Source organism: Perca fluviatilis, chromosome 1 (genome assembly GCF_010015445.1).
Source record: "Perca fluviatilis chromosome 1, GENO_Pfluv_1.0, whole genome shotgun sequence".
NCBI classification, from domain to species: Eukaryota; Metazoa; Chordata; class Actinopteri; order Perciformes; family Percidae; genus Perca; species Perca fluviatilis.
Genome location: NC_053112.1, coordinates 21,290,894 through 21,311,357, shown reverse-complemented (window position 1 = coordinate 21,311,357; position 20,464 = coordinate 21,290,894). Strand labels below are relative to the sequence as shown.

The 20,464-nt window shown below is 38.6% G+C and overlaps 3 protein-coding genes across 3 annotated transcripts in view; 1 reads left to right on the top strand and 2 right to left on the bottom strand.

The window, feature by feature from the left end:
- Window positions 1–551: 551 nt before the first annotated feature.
- On the bottom strand, window positions 552–6,659 carry LOC120567308 (beta-2-glycoprotein 1-like). The gene is made up of 8 exons (XM_039814254.1): window positions 6,461–6,659; window positions 6,140–6,316; window positions 5,424–5,520; window positions 4,643–4,719; window positions 4,159–4,347; window positions 3,664–3,843; window positions 2,964–3,161; window positions 552–1,682 (listed from the first exon to the last, which is right to left on the bottom strand). Exons 1-8 carry the CDS (start codon window positions 6,540–6,542, stop codon window positions 1,618–1,620), a joined length of 1,065 nt encoding a protein of 354 aa, XP_039670188.1. The 5' UTR covers window positions 6,543–6,659; the 3' UTR covers window positions 552–1,617.
- A 1,299-nt stretch (window positions 6,660–7,958) lies between these two features.
- Window positions 7,959–12,026, bottom strand: LOC120567300 (beta-2-glycoprotein 1-like). The gene is made up of 8 exons (XM_039814242.1): window positions 11,866–12,026; window positions 11,373–11,552; window positions 10,867–10,963; window positions 10,646–10,722; window positions 9,607–9,792; window positions 9,169–9,348; window positions 8,670–8,867; window positions 7,959–8,221 (listed from the first exon to the last, which is right to left on the bottom strand). Exons 1-8 carry the CDS (start codon window positions 11,933–11,935, stop codon window positions 8,112–8,114), a joined length of 1,098 nt encoding a protein of 365 aa, XP_039670176.1. The 5' UTR covers window positions 11,936–12,026; the 3' UTR covers window positions 7,959–8,111.
- A 4,410-nt stretch (window positions 12,027–16,436) lies between these two features.
- Window positions 16,437–20,464, top strand: part of prkcaa (protein kinase C, alpha, a) — a 156,236-nt gene continuing 152,208 nt past the window's right edge. The window contains exons 1-2 of the mRNA XM_039814229.1: window positions 16,437–16,793; window positions 19,355–19,386. Of these exons, the coding sequence (XP_039670163.1) occupies window positions 16,627–16,793; window positions 19,355–19,386 (199 nt within the window). The 5' untranslated portion in view covers window positions 16,437–16,626. The remainder of the gene's footprint in view (window positions 16,794–19,354; window positions 19,387–20,464) is intronic.

Below are 20,464 nucleotides of genomic sequence, written 5' to 3'. Positions count from 1 at the left end.
TCCTATCTCTGCCCAAAGAATCATTAGCAATGTTATAGGCAAATATAGTGGCCCATGCCATGGGCCTAACCCTGACAACAGTTTTCACTTCCATAGCATCACAGCTTTTGCATTATTTTTCACAAATCTCATAAAAAGTACAATAAAAATAATACAATAAAAAGACTAGGCTCATGTAAATCTCAATGAATATACAAACATGCAATCCTCGTCCTGCACCAGACTGTATGAACAGTTCATTGTGCTGGAATATTTAATGTTGTAGAGAAATACTTTGATGTGAAACCAACAACTAATTCACCGCTTAACAGACAATGTTTACTGTATTGGTGATAGCTTAGATTTTCCATTTTTAGAAATCATTCATCCACTGTAATAATGTCAAGTTAAGGGTGTCATCAGAGAGATATATCCAACTAGTGCATTTGTATAAACTGCAAACTTTTAATGGAAATAGATAATTATGCCTATTAAGCTTATAGTATGAGTTGACAGGAATAATGAACACAGGGTAGATGTAACAGATTATTTGAAATAAAATACTCACTGTGTAGAATTGATCACATATTTCTTTTATTGTTGTAACCACAGTTGCTAGTTGCCTGCCTTTCTTGTTCTCTCATGCACTGTGCTTTGCACAGTTTACAACATGCATCCATTTCTGTATGAAACACAAGTATGGCTATAGATACATAGCCTAATCATTAAAGGGATTTGTTTGCTCAACATGTTTTGTCGACTGTTTTTTATTCCTGTTATACATGTTATTAACAGCGAGTACACAACTATAATGTGCTTTAAAGCTATAGTGTGCAACTATTTTATATAAATGAACATCCATTACATTCAAGCCATTGCCAAATGAGTTGATACAAAGCTAATTAGGCCTATCAGCTCCACAAAACTCTCTCTGTGTGTCTCAGTATGGCTATGTTTACAAAATGGTGTAGTCCGGCGACTTTGCGTTCAGAAGCTCGCGTGATGTGTTTTACGTTACCGCTGAGAAAGGACAACAGCAACGTTCAGCTTTGGAGACGAATAGGACTGCTGCAACAGGTGAAGGCATGGCTGAAAACCACGAAATGTTACAGTCAGTATTTGTACTGCTGAGAAAAGATCTACACGTTCAGCAGATCTTTTTTGGTCTAAAATCGCAAAAAGAAAGTGACCGACTGCAAAGACAAACACGGATATTTGGAGAGCGCTGAAAACAGAAAAGGGAGTGAGGTCAGACACGGATGTCGCCTTACTTCTCTTGAACAGTGTTACTAGCAACTGCATGGAGGGGTGGGGGTGGTGAACCATCACCGAAGGCACCCATGAGGAATTCTAAGTAATGACAACAACACTGTCATTGCATCCAAATGAGGCTGTGATCATGCCCCCCCCCCTCCACACACACACACACACACAGTTGCTAGTAACCAAGGAGGACACAAAGAAAAACATTTACGCAATATAGCTTTTGGTTCCTACAAATCTAGTGGTTATTTATTTAAAGAATACTTTCAAGAAGACTGAACAGAGATAAGAAAACCACAATGACAACCAGAACACACAAACTCATAATCCATATTGCAGCAGTAATAATAATCAGAGAAGGGGTCTCCAGCTGTTTCAGCACTGTGTGATTTCTGATGGAAGTAAACTTGAATTAACTTTATAATCCAGAGAGCTGGGCTCTAGAAAAGAGAGAGAGAGAGAGACACACATACACACAGATACAGAGAACAGGTTAGAATGCTTACACATAATATAATAAAGGAACATATCCTTAATAAGTGTTTCTCTTTTAAAATCTAAGGAACAGATCTAGAGAATATTGACCCAAAAAGCATCCATTGTAGCTGCCAGCAAAGACAGTGGCATAATTTAAGTCTCAAAGGAATTTCAAAATCAAAGTTTTAATTTGATTAATAAATAAATAAATAAATATATTTATTTCTCTGAATTTCTTTTTCTTTGAAATATGTGTACAAGCTGACCTGTTTATGTAGGCTTATATAGCGGAACTATTGTTCTGAGGTTCGGTTGGTTCAGACGTTTATTGACGGTACACATGCATCGGAGCATGCAGCACATGCCGATCCAACTGCGGCTCGTTAAGTTAATTGGTAATGTTATTTGTATTTGTAAGTTCACCGAGAGACACACGGGAGAGAAGTTGCCTTGTAACCTGTTTTTTCACTCCCCTGGAGTTAACGCGGCCGAGGTATGCATAGTTCTTTTAATGTGTAATTATCAATGTAAACGCATAACTGTTTGGCGTTTTATTAACCGTCAATCTAACGTTGTGTTGTTTATTATCCATGTGCTATTCTCTGTGAGAATATTCTTATTTCTGTAACTTATGTGATTTCTATGTTTTATTTAGTTCTCACGGCATATTTTGATGGCATCGATGATGACATGATTCAACTAATAAATGCCCGTAGACAAGAACGCCTTGTGTCTGTGTCTGTTATCTGGAGGGAGCTACAGCCGTGATTAAACTGTGGTCAACTGCATTGACATTTTTGTTGTTGTTGCTAAAAACAACTGAAACTGTGTTAACAGTGCTTGACTTATGCTAGAGTAACTACTGTCATTTCTGAAACAAATTGAAGGAAATATGAGCTATCGAGGGCAAATACTTTTGAACCCAAAGGAAAATTAAACACCTGGATCATATATACTCCAGCTGTTCTGATAGTGGATATATTATTATATTATGTTATATAGAGTTTTTTTTTTTAAACAGTCCCTTTAAATTCATTAAAATTTGACAGTTGAGAATAAGCAATTAATAACTTTAATTTTTACAGCTGACACTTCAAAGCTGGCGCTGCTGTGAGTGATAGTAAAATGACAAATATACAAAAACAATGAATTAAATGAAATAGAATAAAAGAAGGCCTATCTAGTGTTCTGGCTATTGGGCTCCTTTTTGTGACACATTGTGCTCGTCATGAAATATTCCTTACCCTCAAAGCATTCAGGGATTTTGAGTTTTCCATCCGTGCACTGGGTTTGAACTGCATAACCACAGTTCCTGGCCTTGTTCATGCAGTAGACTGAGACAATTTCTTTGTGTAAGACTCTGTTAGGACGTAGGTCTTCGATCCAGATTTTTTGTCCTTTGTATAATATCCTTGCTTTATGTATGCCAACACTGCAAGGAGCTGTAAGTCACAGGGAGAAGAAAAATATTATACTGGATATATACTGTATAGCGGTGGTTGTACTGTTTTTTTGTCGCTACACAGGAAATTGAGAGGGGTTAGCTGCATTATATTCACCTATCAAAATGATCTTGTCATTTAAGAAGTAATATTTAAAAACATTAGTAGGGGCTGACATTTAAATGTGAAACCTGTTGTTCCCATATAACAGTTGAGGGAATTTGGAGAAGTTTATATTAGTTGGCATCTGACAGTTTCATTTAAATGCAGAGGTCTTCAAATAAGCATTTCACCAACAAATGTCCAGTGGGAACAGAAATACATAAATCCAAACTAGGAAACACATGAACAAACTTTCTTATGCCACACTTTTCTATAAAGCTAAACTCTCAAAACCGCTACAAGTAGGTTTCAAGTCCTTGCCCCACAGGATGGCCCAAGAAAGACAGCTATCACCAAAATGTGTAATGTAAAACAACTGTAATATTGGTTGTGGCCCTACCTTTGCAGGATGGCTTCTCAGACCAATTCCCATTTTGCTGACAAACAATCTGGAAGCTTCCTTCAAGTACATAGTCTCCATTGCAGCCATATTTGATCGTTTCCATGTAGTCATAGTCTTTCTGGTCGTTGCTTGACATGTAGCCTTTGTCAATGTTCTCCGGTGGAGGGCAGGTCACCGCTGTAAAGGGAACAATTTAGTCCATTCATTAAAGAGACTCTACTAATGAAAATAGCTAGACATCATATTGTCTGTCACTATATGGTTTCATATTTTCTTTACAAACTGTTGCCAGTTGGCGTTGCAAGTTGGAGATGGTAAATACCGAATGTGGTACAATTTCATCAAATTTTGTTATTGGCGTGTTGTTCTTTTCAGCTCCCACTGTTTTTTAATTATGCCCTTCTAACTGGAGTGTTTTACTTTCCAATAGTGTTGAGAAAACCCCCCATATCCTCCCAAACTGTTTTGCAGACAGTTTCTTTTTCTTTATACCTCGACATTCAGGTGTCTTGGTCCAGTTGCCACTGACAGTGCACTCTGCTCTTGCGTTGCCAATAACTACGTATGGAGGCAGACACCTGTACGTCCCTCCGACACCGTAAGAAATGGTATTCCCTCTAATCGTCTTGTCGTAAATTATCATCCCAAACTGTGGAATTGGAGCGAGACCACAGGACACAGCTACGAGAGAAGAGACATGCCAATTTATATACACAATTATTGCTTGTACTGTATGTGTCAGTTTGTGTCTATTGTCTGTTAGTATGTGTGTATTATTTTGCCTTTACAGCTGCTGGGAATATTGAGTGATAGCTTAGTTGTGGTACATTTCTAGATAACAAACACAAATGTGTTTTCACAGGCCTAATATCAAGTTGATGGATATAATTTGAAAAAAAAGACCACAGAAAATTAAGTAAAGAGCAACTGTATGTTTATTTTCTGGTCTTGTGGAAGGATATAGGTAATTACATACGAATGCACTCCGGTACTGATGTGCTCCATGTTCCATTGGCAAGGCACACAGCAGTGCTGTCTCCAGTCAAGGTGTACCTGTGCAGAGCCATATCATTCAGTCAGTTTGTGCTTGGATTGCAATACATAGACATTACACATTATGGTTGATCTAAATAATATTAAAGGCATTTGAAGCCAAGTATTGATGGATAAGAGGAATCTTAAAATAATGGTCAAATCACAAAATACAAAATAATTTGGTTTATTGGTCACCTTACCTACACATAGAAAGCACCTAAAACGTGTTTTCAGGAGATAGCTCTGTTTTTTGTGTATGCTGATGCTTAAATAGTCAAACTGCATAAATGCAAAAGTGGGAACATGAGAACTCAAAGGTATTGGCAGTTGATTGTAATTACACTATGTGTACACTTGCCACCGTTGGTAAAACAGATTACATAGATATTAAATAAAATGTATTAAAAGGCTTGCACTTTAAATGGCAGAAGATCCTTACTTGGCACATGCCACTGTTTGCCCTGCTGATATGTTATGGACTTAACTGTTAATGAAGATTATGATTTTGTTTTCAGAACTTTCATATCCACTAACAGGATGATGCTAGTAGCCTACATTTTACTTAACATGCTTTACTGTCTGCCAGATTGAACTGTTTGCCTGATCAGAGGTTCATCATTTGCATTTTCAAAAATCCCCCAGTGTATTAGGGACAGCAAGGGTCAGAGAGAGCAAATTACACATGTCAAACAATGAATTTCAACAAGATGTTCTTGCTTTACCCATAATCACAAGTGTAGTTGATCGTACTCTGGAAAACTACATCCTCATAGTACAGCTCTCCGTTAGGCACTGGCTCAGGATAGGGACACCTTTTTGCTGTAGTGGAGAATACAGTACAGAGAACATGTGTAAATGAAAGCTTTTGCTATTTAGTTGTTCTGTTATTTATAATGAAAACAGAAAGATGTTTGCTGTACCTGCCGTAATCACATCTTCGCTTTTATTTATTTGGCCAATAAACATATTACTAATAACTTACTCTTTAATCCTGGATACATATATTTATATGCAGCATAACAGAGAAACATACAGAATATTTGTAAGATAAGCAACATGTGCTTATATATCTATTCATAGTACAAATAATATTATGAATTAAAGTATAGTAATCAAAATCTGTTGGAAATGGTTCACATTGCTTTACTGGACATGTTTAATAAATATTCTTTTCAGAATCTACAAAAGCATTGCATTTGTCTATGCCACATCAAAAATAAGTCTTCATTTATAGTAAGATTGGAAAATTATCAAGGATATCAGGAATAATCAATGAATGATTGCAGGTAAAATTACACTTTCCTATACAGCTATGACATGTACTGTAATATAAAAAGTAAAAGTTTCCTTAAGTAATGTTTGTTTTCAAGATTACGTTTGCAGTACAAGGCGACCTGTCACAAGAGCCTAAATTCTCCCTAGAATAATGGAGACCCACGTCTGCACATGAATTTAGTTGTCGTCCATTTTCCACTGGCAGCGCAGACAATCTTCCGAGGGCCCGACACGGGGGTGTATCCCTGTTTACAGGACAGCACTAACTCCTCACCGGGGCCAAAGTACCTCTGGAGCCCATCTGACTCAATGTTGGCAGCCATCTCAGGCCTAAAACATACTGCAAGGACAAATAGAAAATGATGTGTAGACTCAAATGTCTCAAATTGCTTGAAAAAAATATTTAAGATTTACGTTATCCAGCCACAAAAGACATCTTGCTAAATCCCAAAGGGAGGAAGAAAAAGGAAGAAATAATAATTACCATTGTCTTGTTCAGATGTCACAATGGTAAAAAAACAAAAAACAAATGGAGACAGCAGAAACAGAGTAAGCACGTGTTCCATCCTTTGTAGAAAAGTCGGACGCTCCTCGGTTCTTTCCTCTCTTCTGGTTCAAGTACTGACCCTCTGTCCCCTCTTTCACTGCTGTTTGTGTTTCTGTAAAAGTAAACAGATAAGAGCAGCATGAAGTAACTGCTTATTAACAATCCCTGTTTTGTTTTCTGCTTTTTTTGGCTTGCTTTTTGCAATAACAGACGACGTTTTACTGGAAAAGAAACGCCCCTTGTTGCTGCAATATTATGAAACACCAGCCCATTTGGCCCAATTTTTGCCATTTCTTCACTTCACTTTAAAGAGCAGAGACACGTGAAATCTAAAAGAATACAATGGAATGATGATCCATTGCTGACAAATTCATCATGTTATTGAGTTGTAAGAATCCGTATTTCCAGAAATTTCCATTCACCCCACCATTATTGGTGCCCTTTGCAATACCATAAACAAAAATGCCTCTTACAAAGGTGAAGAGCATTAACAGCAATTTTAGCAATGCAATCTCATTACAAATATTGAGATAACAAAAAAGTTATTGTATTAAATATTGGATTAGAATTCTCTGAAATTAGTGAGGTCTAAGTTATTGTAAAGCAAAAGTTGATATGCCATTAAAAATAATGCCTCTCAGGGCGCCTGGGTAGCTCAGCTGGTTGAGGGGGATTCCATATGCAGAGGCTCAGTCCTTGACGCAGCAGCATGAGGTTTCAAGTCCGACCTGCGGCCATTTGCTGCATGTCTTCCCCTTTCTTTCCCCCCTTTCCTGTCTACAGCTGCCCTGTCTATTAAAGGCAAAAATGCCCACAAAAAGAATATACAAAAATAATGCCTCTCTCAGTGAGCAGCTACAGATGATGATATCAATGTCCAAATTCTAAAAGTTTGAAGTAAACCTATACACTATTTCAAATTAAAGTGTATTTGTTCCACTGCAAAGCATTACCAAAGCTATAATAAAACATTTTGTTAATTTGTAATTTAACTGAGCTGAGATCTACAAGGGCAGTTGCTATAATCACACATGCACACAGACTTTATTGTTTACAAGCATGAAGTTAAAACTATACGAGCATGATCTTTTTATGGTCTCACCCCTTGTGTAATTTTGTGTCATTGTCTTGAAGGCATTTCACCACTCATTGCTTCATCGGTTATACTGGCTGATGGGAATAATGGGTCTAATCACCTCTGTGGGTTGTTCACACAATGACATCACATAAGAGCGGTTAAGGTCACATAGACGTTTTGAGCGGTATCGGATTCATGTACAATTTTCACATGAATAAGGTGTGAATTGGTATTGAATCTCCTGTGAAAGGATGTCAGATTTTGGACCCACGTAGTTCAGGTCTTCAGTTTTTATTGTAACCTCAGTACTGGGTACGGGGGCATGTACAGTATAGTATGTAAGGTACCAAACCAACATCATTTTCATTATTTTATTAAGAATTACTTTATTATCAGCTGATACTGACAGGTCAAATAAAATAAGTGGCCTCTATCTTTAACCGTACTGTTACATATTCATTCATATCCATATGTAGGTGTACATGATGTTTCAGGTCATTCTGTGCAAAGTTATGCAGGTCTTGCAGGGCTTGTGGGGTTTGCAGGCGGGGAAGCAGCACACATTGCGATTTCTGATGGAAGGGTTTTGGACCTTAAGTTATACTCCACCTTGCCTGGTTCTAAAAGCAAGAAAAAGAAAGGCAGATATAAAAATGCATGGCTGCATGGGGCTTATTCAAAGCCATCTGTAAATCTCTGAGAGACTCATTATGTATCATTATTTTGGGAGAAAGAGCACTGCATTGCCACTATGCAAACATGGGGATAGGGACAAGTTGTGCCAAAACTCAGTTTTGAGTCAAATATCCTGAACCCTTTATTATGTTTACTGTTATCTCTGCTGTTATACCGTATATACAGAAATACTTTCCCATGCCTATAAACATATTTCAATTTTTCTACAAACAATTTTAGGTACAGGTTTTGAATCTGTACAAGTGCTCATGGTTCCTAAATCTAAATACAATTGAATACAGTTGTACTTTTAATTATCTGTCAAGCATCCAAACCTCAACAGGTGGAACTAGAGAGGTTTGAATTAGATTTATCCAGCTGACAAGAACTTACCCTGAAAGCACTCTGGGATGGGGAGGGTTCCATCGTTACAAGTGCTGGCCACAGGGTAGCCACACCTCTCAGCTCTGTTCAGACAATAGAAGACAACATGTTCTCCATGGAGGACTCTGTTGGGTTTCAGGTCTGAAATCCAGAGCTTCTTGGCATTGTAGAAGATACGGCCTCTTTTGATGTCAACTGTGCATGGAGCTGGATGGAAAAACAGAGCAATTAAAGCGTGTTTTCAGCAGACATTGCAGATCCCCTCAGTCGATTATAACATTAGTATCGGATTGAAGCTAATTTTAATTACCACTTCCAGGTTTGCATGAAAGCAGTGCTGAAAGTTAAAAAGAGTTTAGCTCTAGTTTCTTTTAACTAACCGGGGGACTGGAGACTCCCTCAGCTTGTAATGCACAGAAACAATATGAACATATCTGGATACTGCTGATCCTGAATCATAAATACAGAAATTTAGCACTCTACCAGATTTTAAGATCTGATGACTCACCTCTGCAAACTGGCTTGGAAGACCAGTTTCCCGTGTTTTGGCATTGTATCTCAGCCTCACCATCCAGAATATAATGCTCATTGCAGGCGTACTTAACCTTTTCCTTGTAGCCATGTTGTCTCTTCACAGCAAAGGTGATGAAGCCATTCGGTATGCCTGTTGGGATGGAGCAGCTCACCTCTGGGATGATCAAAAATGTAAAGAGGTATTATGTGGTAGTTACAAATTGCAAAGGGTATGCTGTCTAAAAAAAGACATTATAGAAAACATTGGAAAAAATGCAAATGCAGGCAGGCAGGCTGGTTTCATTGTGGCAAATCCTATAGATTTGATTTGGCCCATAACTAATCACGAAGACGAGAAATAGATGAAAGAGTAAGACATGGTTAAAGAATATGGAGAACACTGACACTTTCACACTGACACTTGTCTGCGTACCTTGGCACACCGGTGGCTCAGTTGCACTTCCATCAGCCATGCAGGATCCCCTCTCATAACTTGGTGCCTTAGGTGGGTTACACTCGTATGTCCAGCCTTGCCCATACATGGTGGTGCTTCCAGTAACTGGCTTATCATGGGTAATTCTTCCATCTCTAGGTGGCTTGGGCAGCGGACAGTTCACAGCTGTAAGAAGAAAAACAATCACGCTAGAGTTTTACTGACATCAACTCTCCCTTTTATGAGGTTTTTTAACATTAATATGCGTTCCCCCAGCCTGCCTATGGTCCCCCAGTGGCTAGAAATGGCAATAGATGTAAACCGAGCCCTGGGTATCCTGCTCAGCCTTTGAGAAAATGAAAGCTCAGATCTGGAATCTTGCTCCTTATGAGGTCATAAGGAGAAAGGTTACCTCCCCTTTCTCTGCTTTGCCCGCCCAGAGAATTTGGCCCACCCATGAGAGAGAGACATCATGGCTTTCAAACAAGCAAAGTGGCAGTTGGTCAAGACCACACCCCCACCCTCCTTGCCCCCCTCTCTCCTCCTCAATAGCTACAGACACAGAAATGGCACATACTAAGGAAAGCTCATTGTGGGACTGGCTCTAGTGGCTGTAATTCTGCACCAAGGCTGAATTTCAGGAAAGAGACTTCAGATATAGTAATAGGGGACTACTAAGGTCGATATAAAAGCATCCAAAAAGCACCATGTCATAGGACCTTTAAGAATGCAAAATCCACATGAATGACATTATTAATATACTTTAAAATTATATGTATACTGCCTTCTAAGGAACAAAGTGAGTTAACCACCTTTAAATATACTCAATACTCAATTCAAATATACAATTTTACACATCTATATATAACTTATTATACCATAGTATAAAGTATACATACTAACAGAAATTAAGCATCAATAAACAAATATAAGAAGTATTTCCTAGTTAAAAATTTTAATCTTTGGAAGTTGTGTTTTCTCTCCATTGAACAATGCGGAGTCTGTTACCATTTCCACTATGTATATTTTCCTCCTGTACCTTTGCAGAGAGGTGGTGGATCACTCCAGGTGCCATCATGTAAACACCGGCTCTCATTGGCTCCTTGCATGACGTACCTGACAAAGTTCACATTATTCTAACATATATTATTGTAACCACACCTTGTAATGATTTGTTTGGAACTGTGAAGTGACTATAAAGTGACTTTAAAGTAACTTTTTGACTCTTGACTTTTTCCTTTTATCACCATTTAACCTTACCCGTCATCACATGTGTAGTTAAGCACACTCTTGAATGGAGCCTCTGTCCTTCCCATTGCTAATGGCTGCAGAGGTCTAGGGATTGGGCACATCTTAGCTGTAGAAAAGATGGTACAATTTTGAATCCAAATCTCTTGCAGGTTATAATCACATTATTCACAATTCACAATATTATAGTATATATAAATATTCTAGGAGCACCAAAATGTGTTATTTTTGTCATTGGTATATTTTTAAGGTCAGACTATATCAGTGTTTGAAAACTGATATTCCTGTATTTTGGAATATATGTGGCATTATATGATTTTTTAAGAAAGGTCAGCAGGAGCACAATACATAAGCCTGTTTTTACTCTCATCTTACTCATACTTTCTACTTTGGGATGGTTGTAACAATTTAAGAATTACAGCAGTTCTAGTGTTGCACTTCTGCATCATTCTGAGTAAAAGGGATACCAACTACACTGTTTTAAATGTAGAGTGAAAGTCCCACCCCAGTAAACTCACGGGAGCATGCTAGGTCTGACTGTGTCCATTCTCCTGTGTCGGTGCAGGTAATCCTTCGAGGGGTCACTGTTGAAGGCAAGTACCCCTGTCCACATGTGAGGGTCACCTCTTCTCCAAACTCATACACACGTTTTAGGGTCAACTTGTCAATCCCGTCAGTGACAAGAGGTCGGCCACATACTGGTTAAAGACAAGAAATATAATTTGACAAATACACGGGAAGATTTCACAGGAATAACGTTCCCAACACAGCAACACTAGCCATTCCTTCATAATCCATTGTGTAGATTAGAATGTTGTGAAAGTTGTGCACACTTTACTTTCGATGCAACACCATCAATCATGTGCAAAAGGTGCATTAGGTAAGAACATGCGAATACATAAAGGACCTTGACAGCAAGTCAAACAGGAGTACTTGCAGTACATTACCAAAAAGCCAAATAGTCATTTCATGCTCAAATACAAATGAAGCAATTATCCTGCTCCATTTTACCTTTAATGGATGTTACAGTGGTGTATAAAGCTACTTGGCAAAGGACCAGCAAAGCCAACGTTGAAGCCATCTTCTTAGGAGTGAAGTCTCCTCAGTGTCCCCTGCGTCTGGGTGGAGATGGAGTCAACATAAGGGCTGCTGGGTAAACAGGCCCCCCTGATAATAGCCTGCTCCAATCAGATGCCAGTGTATGTAAGCTCCTATTGATCGAGCACAAAGGTCTTAACTCCTGCATATTTACCCAAAACTTGATCAATATCCTTCATATTGTACTAGAGCCAGCAGCTTGATATTCACACACACACACACACACACACACACACACACACACACACACACACACACACACACACACACACACAGAGAGGAGAGAAAAAAAAAATTTGTAATAAGACATACAGAGAAACAACATTAAACAATAAACAATTAACAAAGGCTGTGTGTTTTTGCTCTAGTGCATAAAGTGTAGGTTAGAGTTAGGAAAATTTAAATCATGTTAAAGAATAAACCGATACAATGCAAAGCGCTTTTTACTAAACTCTGAACTACCTATAATAATGGAAATAGCAATACCTAACTAGGTCAAAGGATTTGTTGATAGGAAGTAATATTGTGTGTCCTTAATGGGTGGATTCAGCTGGGCAGAAATGCTACATTATTTGAATAAGATATACATCATGGGACTGCCAGCTAAAAGCTCTTTTAGTATTGTTCTTTCTTAGGCTGCACTGCTGATCAATGAACCTCAGGGAATTCGTAAACTTTTTAGAGATAGCAAGCAAGTCAAACCCGCAGGTGAACCTTCCCTGTTAGTAAATGTTTAAATGGGAAGAAATGTAACCCTGCTGAAGCAAACACCAGCAGTAGTTTGTGTAATAAAGGAATCCAGTTGAAGACATTCATAAATACAATAAAATATCTTTAAGAGCAATCATCACAATTAATTAAGCACATTATCAGAGACAAAGACTGTGAGCTTAAATGGAAACTAATACTAGGCTGTTAGTCAGGCAGGAAATTAATCTGCTTGTTTTTAAAGATATGGTAGGCACTCTTAATTTTTGGCTTTGTTGGGCACAAATTGCAAAATAATCTCTCAGCAAATTGTAATTCTAGTGGTCTGAGAGAAAACTAGACTTTTGCACCTCCTCTTGGCTCTGTTTTCAGGCTTTAGATAATCTAGCATGATGGGAGACTTTGGTCAATCACAGGTCATTTCAGAGAGAGCGTTCCTATTGGCTGTTCTGTGCATGCATTTCCCGTGTGACAGAGAGGGGCGAGGTAGAGCTGCAAGAAGAGGTCACTCTACTTCTAATTCTGGCGTTTTTTTTTTTGTTGCATTCTACTCACTGCAGCTTTAATAAATTATGAGTTTAATAAGACTGATACACTGCAGTGCCAGTGGCCATATAAAATTACACATTCTGGACTCCAGGCCTGATGCAGATATGGTTGGTGGCATAACCGAAGTCTCAGGTGTAAGCATTTCTTGGACAGTGCAATTTCCAGCGGTGATTTTATCAATATCCCATATTTTCTCTCTATGAATTCAATTTTTAAAGAGGGTTTCTCTTTTGTTACAGCTTCATAATAATCATACAGGCTGAGTATTCTGAAACACAGAAGCACAAAAAGAGTAAAGCAACTCAAACACAGCATATGTGTCGAACTGAGAACTGTGAACCATTTATGTAATGTGCTATCATTCCACACGATGGCGCTCCCCATACAAGATTCCTGAAGCGGGACCATGAGCCTGCGCCCTCCCACATACAGTTAGTGTGGGTCCTCCTGTTGCGTGACATCAGCCCAGGCGGATTGAAAAGGAGGAAACAGTGCGGAGCAGCGTTAAGTTAACACAAAGATACTTAGACCACGAGCAGGAAGTTTGTCTAAGAAATAAAATTGGCCTGTTCGTGCCACAGCTATAGGCTACTAACTTTTTAAAGGAAGAAGCATATTCTCTCTCTGGCGTTTGGATTGACGGATTAAAATGTAGCTCCACATGCTTGAAACTATGACAATATGCAAAAAATGGCATCATTCGGGCAAAAATAACACATTGATTTAAAATCCACTACAGACTTCAGCAATTCAGAAATCCCTGTTTATGGCTTGAGGGTTGCCAATTAAAAATCCTCAGAGGAGCTAAAATTGTAGATGCAATCTGCAATGCTCTGTGTTTAATAAAGAATAGCCTACTTTATATGCAGAAAGGTCTATGGTTTCTTTTTGATGGTTTAAAAAGGTTGGTGTCTGTCGCTTTCATGTATCATTTGACAACAAGGGCATCACAAAGCCCTTTGTGACTGAAACTGAGATTAAAGGCTTAAAGGGCTGTTTTTATGGCAAATGAAATTGTATACAGCCATGTGAAATGGAACGCAGCCTTACAATATAAACAACTAAGTAAATCATTTTTTGTTGAAACAGTGAAATTTTGATTTAAACTTCACGGTCTGTGGCTTGTGGTGCTGTTGAATTGCGTTACGTAAAAGCCTACTGAAAGGCAAATATTTTGTCTGATTTAGGCTAACTGATACTACTAGGGTGGACCCTCAAGCACAGCCTTAAAAAGGGATTCTCAAAGTGGGGCCCTTGACAAGTTTACAGATTTGTTCATTTAAATAATCATGATATAAAAAACGGTATTTATTTTGGATTGATTCTACTTGTAGGACCTATTTACAACAAAAGCCTTCATAGTTTGAAAAAAAAAACCATATTTTTTAATCTATAATAGTTCATAGATTACATTCTAATCTAAAACATAGGCCTACATTGAACCTGTAAATATGCTCTACATGTCTATTATCTTTCTAATACATTTCTGTTGTGTTGTTCATTCACATAACTAAGATTGGACTATAGACGTGTGAAAGAAGAGCTACCTGAGTATAGGGACAAGAGGGGGTCCCTGGTATAGTCTTTATCTTGTAAGCGATAGTCCTTTGTCTGAAAAAAAGATTGAGAAACTCTGGTTTAGGCTACATACTAATCTGACTGTCAGTGACTATCTTGTTTATGACTTCCACTGGCTAGTCTCGCATTGCCAGATCTATCCACTGGCATTCAATACTGGATGACTTATATTGATCTCAGTATACTGATTTTAACATATAAGCATATTCAATTTGGTCTCCAACTGGAGGACAAGAAAGCAGAATTTGGGAATAACAGTTTAATTATCTTGGCAAACTATTTTATACATAAATGTCATTTCTTGAAAACTATTCCTGTATTTGCTGCATACCTAAATGAAAAAAATGCTGTACAAGAAATATGTCAAATGTTGTAATAGTCATAAGGCCCTGTCTGTATGACTATCTATGTACCTGAATCCCTGACTGACCACTTGTGTTTTTTAATAAAAAGGACTATACACTGGCAAACAGAAAAATGCAGGATATTTGTTATCTGTGTCTCTCCTTGAGCATCTTAAGCTAAAACAAATTTACAGAGTCAACATCCTGTATGCCTACCTTTGAGTGTAGTTTTAGTATGACACTTTATACCGTGTAGGGTGTGGACTACAATTTATGACAAAAGGCTTTACTCCACAGCGCTGTGTGTGAAAGAAATTATTGGTATTAACTTTGATTCAATGCCAGGTAGATTTAAAAACAAGAAACTTAAAAACAAATTCCAAGTGCTGCAAAACAATGTTATTCGGTACCTATTAAAAGCCCCCCCCACCCGTACTCATATAGGTAGGGAGGAGTTTACAATAGCTGGTCTACTACCTGTACATCTAGGAGTAGAACAACTTAAGCTGAACCATATGTTTAACATTGTTAATGGTCATTCCCCCAAATATTTATGCTCTAATGTAACCCTGGTCCACACGCAGCATAGTCATAATACTAGGGCCAGCATCTGCTCTTGCATAGTTCTTAGAGCTACTAATGCAACTAAAAATTCTTTCTTAAACACTGGTATCATGGCATGGAATAGTTTGCCTAATGCTACAAAACTCCTATCATCACGAGGGATTTTTAAAACACAGGTCAAGCAACTTTTATGGAACAAGGTGAATATTTATTGCTAAATTGGAGAGTTTTTTTTATTTATTTAGTTTGTTTTTACGTGATTTTTTTATGTCTTTTTAGTCTGGTTTGTTTGCTTCTTGTATATTGTTTCATGTGTGTAACACCAAGGACCGTGCTGGAAATAAGTATTTTACTTTAACATGTTATCCTTTGGATTACTGTTTTATGGTCTTGATCCAGAAATCAATCAATCAACCAATCAATCAACCAATCAATCAATCAATCAATCAATCAATCAATCAATCAATCAATCAATCAATCAATCAATCAATCAATCAATCAATCCAATCAATGCGAGAGAAGGCTAACGTTACAGTCTTACTTACATACTTATTTTTATCATAACTAATAGGATGGCTAGCACTTTTCAACATACTGTAGTTATACTGGACAGGTAGCACGGTGTTTGTAAGAATAGCCTCTTTGACAAGAACTGACTTGAAAACAAAATAACTTTTATTTTGAAGGTAATGACCGGATGTAGCATTTCCCACTGTGGCTAACTTAGCAGCGCGCAGAGCTGTCAGTGGAGTAGCCCAGTGATAGCGACAAACAGGGAAAGCCCTCAGACTGGAAGTACAGTGTCTCCGGTGAAGACCGCCGCTCCGCAGTCTGCTGGCTCCACGTTGAGGGCTGCGCCTCTAAACGAACTGAAAAACTCTTCAAGACAGCAAGACAAAGCTGTAGCATTGATTTGTTTGTAGGGGGGGACATGGCTGATGTGAGTTCAAACGAGTCGTCCACCATGGACGTGGCGAATAGGTTTGCTCGCAAAGGTGCTTTGAGGCAAAAAAACGTCCACGAGGTCAAGAACCACAAATTCATAGCCAGGTTCTTCAAGCAGCCGACTTTCTGCAGCCACTGCACCGACTTCATCTGGTAAGCCTTCCGTCTCCCACCTCCACCCTGGCTGCTGCCTGTTGCATATTGGTAACTTCAGTCGAGTACACTCTGCTCGATGATGTAACACAACTTCAACTAACTTTCCCTTCTTACTCCTGCAATCGACATTTCTCAAATACTTTCTTACTAATAAAGTGACAGAACATGGGCGTCCAAAAGTCGGCAGTATTATCCCTAGTCGATTTTATTCCAGGGATCCCAATTTCTCGAGATTTTGTCCAAGCAATCCCAAATGGGAGGAGTTATGCTGGTGTTTATGTTAATAGTGGAGCACTGAAATAACTGTTTGTAGGAGAGTGAGTTTAACTTATGTTGTACACATTCTCTGATGGGACAATTCCCAGTGAGAAATAAGGGAATTTAAAGCAGCCATTTTCAATTTTGTGGGACATACAATAGGCGGTAAAGGCTTTTTGAAAACAACTTCAATGTTGCATTAAGAATAAACTAACACATTTCTGCGTGAGTGGTATTGTATTAGTCTTGCCAGGCAACTAAATTAAAAATATTTAAAGTTCACTTTAATTGTTGTCTTCCCTGATTAACACATTACCAGAGGTGTATAGTCCAGGTGCCAGAAAGTAGAAATCCTGTCCAGCAGCTGTCCCAACCATCCCCTAAACCAGCTACTCTACCAGGTAGATGAGCTCGTTAGTGAAAACACATGTTCTAGATGTAGAGGCAGATCCAAAAACATGGCAGGATTTTTACTTTTTGGCACCTGGAATATACACCTCTGCACATTACTGCTGTGGTGTTGCTGAGATTAAACCTGGTTAAAGTAAATTTGGATGAGTAATAGGTTCCCCTTCCTGGCACCTAGTCGAGCTACTAAAGCCTTCCATCTACCGGTTTTTACTGTGGGGAACAACTCAAGCATTTATGGCTAAAAACCCTCGCATAGCTGGCTAGATTTTAAGGAGAAATTCTGCAGTTTACTGGCAATGAGAGCCCATATGGAAAAGCACTCACACTACAGAGAAATATTCACATGGCATTCGGTTGAAACACACTAGAACTGGGCAGGGACCTGCAGAGGTACAAAGTTGCCTTAACGCTGCAGTTCTTTCCATTAGTAACACACTGCATTTGGAAAGTATGACAAAACATAAGGTTGCTGTGCTGTTTTTCTATTTAGATATCAACTTAGTGATATCTTACATGTGAGAGGAGTAAACTTGCAGACAGCTTGGTAGAGTTGCACCCACGTTTTACAGTCCTCTGCTGTTACAGGTGGGAGTGTGATCTCAGGCCCTTTTAATGCTGGTGGCTTCATACCTCCAATGTTTTACAACATGACCTGTGCCCTACCAAACATCACTCCTCAGCAAAACACATGCTCAACATGAAACTTAAAGTTTGGGATTTGTCACAAGGTTATATTTTGTGTAATTTTCAGTAGTTATCTCACAATTTTGGTTTCATGTTTCAGTTGAGTAGTTTTGGAAGAACATTTCTTTTCTGTCCTGACAATGTGATCAAAATCAAATCAATCATTTGACAGCAGTAGAACATACACTGTGGCCAAAAGTATGTGGACATCAGATATGTTACTGCCGAACACCTCATTCCAAAATGATGGGTGTTAATATTCTGTTATTAACCTTTTGTGTTGTCTTCCTGTCGACCATGCAGTTTTTAGGTTTTCTGGGTTTTGGTTGTGTTTTTGACACTTTTACCACTATACCTGACGTTTTTGAAGATTTTCCAGATGTTTTTGTCCCTTTTTTTTTTTTTGACGTTTTTGAAGCTCTTTTCAATGTTAATTCATCAGTTATTTTCTTTTAAATGCTATAAAATTGAATAAAACACCCACATTTAATGAAAATAGTGAACTGATCATTTATTTTACTTGTGAAGAGCGTTGTAGGGAACCATCCACGTTATCTCTTTTAGACAGTTTGTTTGAAAGAAAACCCAAATTTCTGATATAGAAACTTTTTGAAAATGGATCAAATTTGACCCGAAGACAACAGGAGGGTTAAAGCCTTTTAGTCCTCTGGAAAGGCTTTCTATATGATTTTTGGAACCACAGGGAACTGTTCCCAATGCAGCCACAAGACCCTTAGTTAGGCCGACAATGATGTTGGCCGATAAGGTATGCCTTACTGTCGGCGTTTCTATTCATCCCAAAGGTGCTGGATGGGGTTGAAGTCAGGGCTCTGCACAGGCCAGTCAAGATCCTTCACGGCAAACTGAGAAAAGGATCTCTTTATGGACCCGCTGTTTTTTCAGGGGGGCATTGTTGTCAGGTTCAACAAGAAAAGGCCTTCCCTAAAGCACACTGTTGTTTGAAATATATTGTATTCTTTAGCATTGACATGCAATTAGAACTAAGAGGTCTTTCCCAAAATCATGCGAAACACAGGAGTGTCCATATACTTTTGGTCATCAAATCTAGTTGAGAGTATACTGCGTTCCTGTCCCTGGTATGAGCCAACATATAAATACATGAATGAATGGATTTACTGTGCATATGTGTGTGAGTGAGAAAGTGAGTAAGCAACAGTTTAATTGAGCCTTCTTTGTTTTCACAGGGGGTTTGGAAAACAAGGATTCCAGTGCCAAGGTAAAAACTAAATTGACTGACATCTGACTCATTCAGATTTGTGTGTGTGTGTGTGTGTGTGTGTGTGTGTGTGTGTGTGTGTGTGTGTGTGTGTGTGTGTGTGTGTGTGTGTGTGTGTGTGTGTGTGTGTGTGTGTGTGTGTGTGTGTGTGTGTGTGTGTGTGTGTGTGTGTGTGTGTGTGTGTGTGTGTGTGTGTGTGTGTGTGTGTGTGTGTGTGTGTGTCATGTACAGTATGTTAGGCTTTGTCTGCTTTTCTCACTAAAGGCAGTTCTTCATTTGATAAGTCTGCACACATACTGTCCTGCTACACTTGACCGATGTGATGTCTGCCACATGAACCATTACATTTAGGACTGATCCATTTCTCTCTTTAGTTTGGTGCTCCTTGAGACATCTCATTTGTGCAGCTAACACGAGATTAAGGATGTTTGATCGCCTGTGTGAATAACTGATTTATCTGTGAGTGTGTCTTTGGAATATTTCTGCTAACTGCAGTGTTATGACGAGAAATGGCGTTGGTGTGTTTTTAATGCACCAACGCTATTTCCATCCCGTTCATCATTTGTTTGCTGTTTTGCAAGCATGACATTTGTTTACCCACAGTCAGTGTAGTGTTATTCATAATGTGTCTAGTATAGCGAGCAGCATAGAATTAGACGGGGGTTTACCGTTCGTTTCTATGGTCTAGTTCTTTTCAGCTTGTTACATGGTGCTGAATTTGATTTAAACTGTTAATTATCACAGTGACAATTAGAAAAGTAATGTGTTTTCTATCAGTAAAATGCGTACTAATAATTGAAGCTTTTGCTAAGGCCTCTTGGTTGAGAACAGTTTGGCAAAAAAAGAGACTAATAAAAGTGTGTTTGATAATAACTGTATGAGCTGAAAACAAAAGAATGACAGGTGAGACTATTTTTGAGAAAAAGGGGGGAACAGAAAGTGCAAGAGAGGAGGATAGAGAACATTAGAGAAGAGGTACAGTACATGACACACAAATATGGACACAACTAGTTCTCCACGTCAGCCCTCAGATCACTAGCATCACTGAAGGTGGTTTTTGTATCAACCTGCTATTTTG

Excerpts from the sequence above, each read along its gene's own strand:
- LOC120567308 (XM_039814254.1), bottom strand. The coding sequence starts at position 6,542 with ATGGAACACGTGCTTACTCTGTTTCTGCTGTCTCCATTTGTTTTTTGT. Across the intron at positions 4,720-5,423 it reads AACTACACTTGTGATTATGG|GTACACCTTGACTGGAGACA; the intron begins GTAAAGCAAGAA and ends GGCTCTGCACAG. Across the intron at positions 3,162-3,663 it reads TGAGAAGCCATCCTGCAAAG|CTCCTTGCAGTGTTGGCATA; the intron begins GTAGGGCCACAA and ends TGTGACTTACAG.
- LOC120567300 (XM_039814242.1), bottom strand. The coding sequence starts at position 11,935 with ATGGCTTCAACGTTGGCTTTGCTGGTCCTTTGCCAAGTAGCTTTATAC. Across the intron at positions 10,964-11,372 it reads GTCAGACCTAGCATGCTCCC|CTAAGATGTGCCCAATCCCT; the intron begins GTGAGTTTACTG and ends TCTTTTCTACAG. Across the intron at positions 9,349-9,606 it reads TGAGCCACCGGTGTGCCAAG|AGGTGAGCTGCTCCATCCCA; the intron begins GTACGCAGACAA and ends TGATCATCCCAG.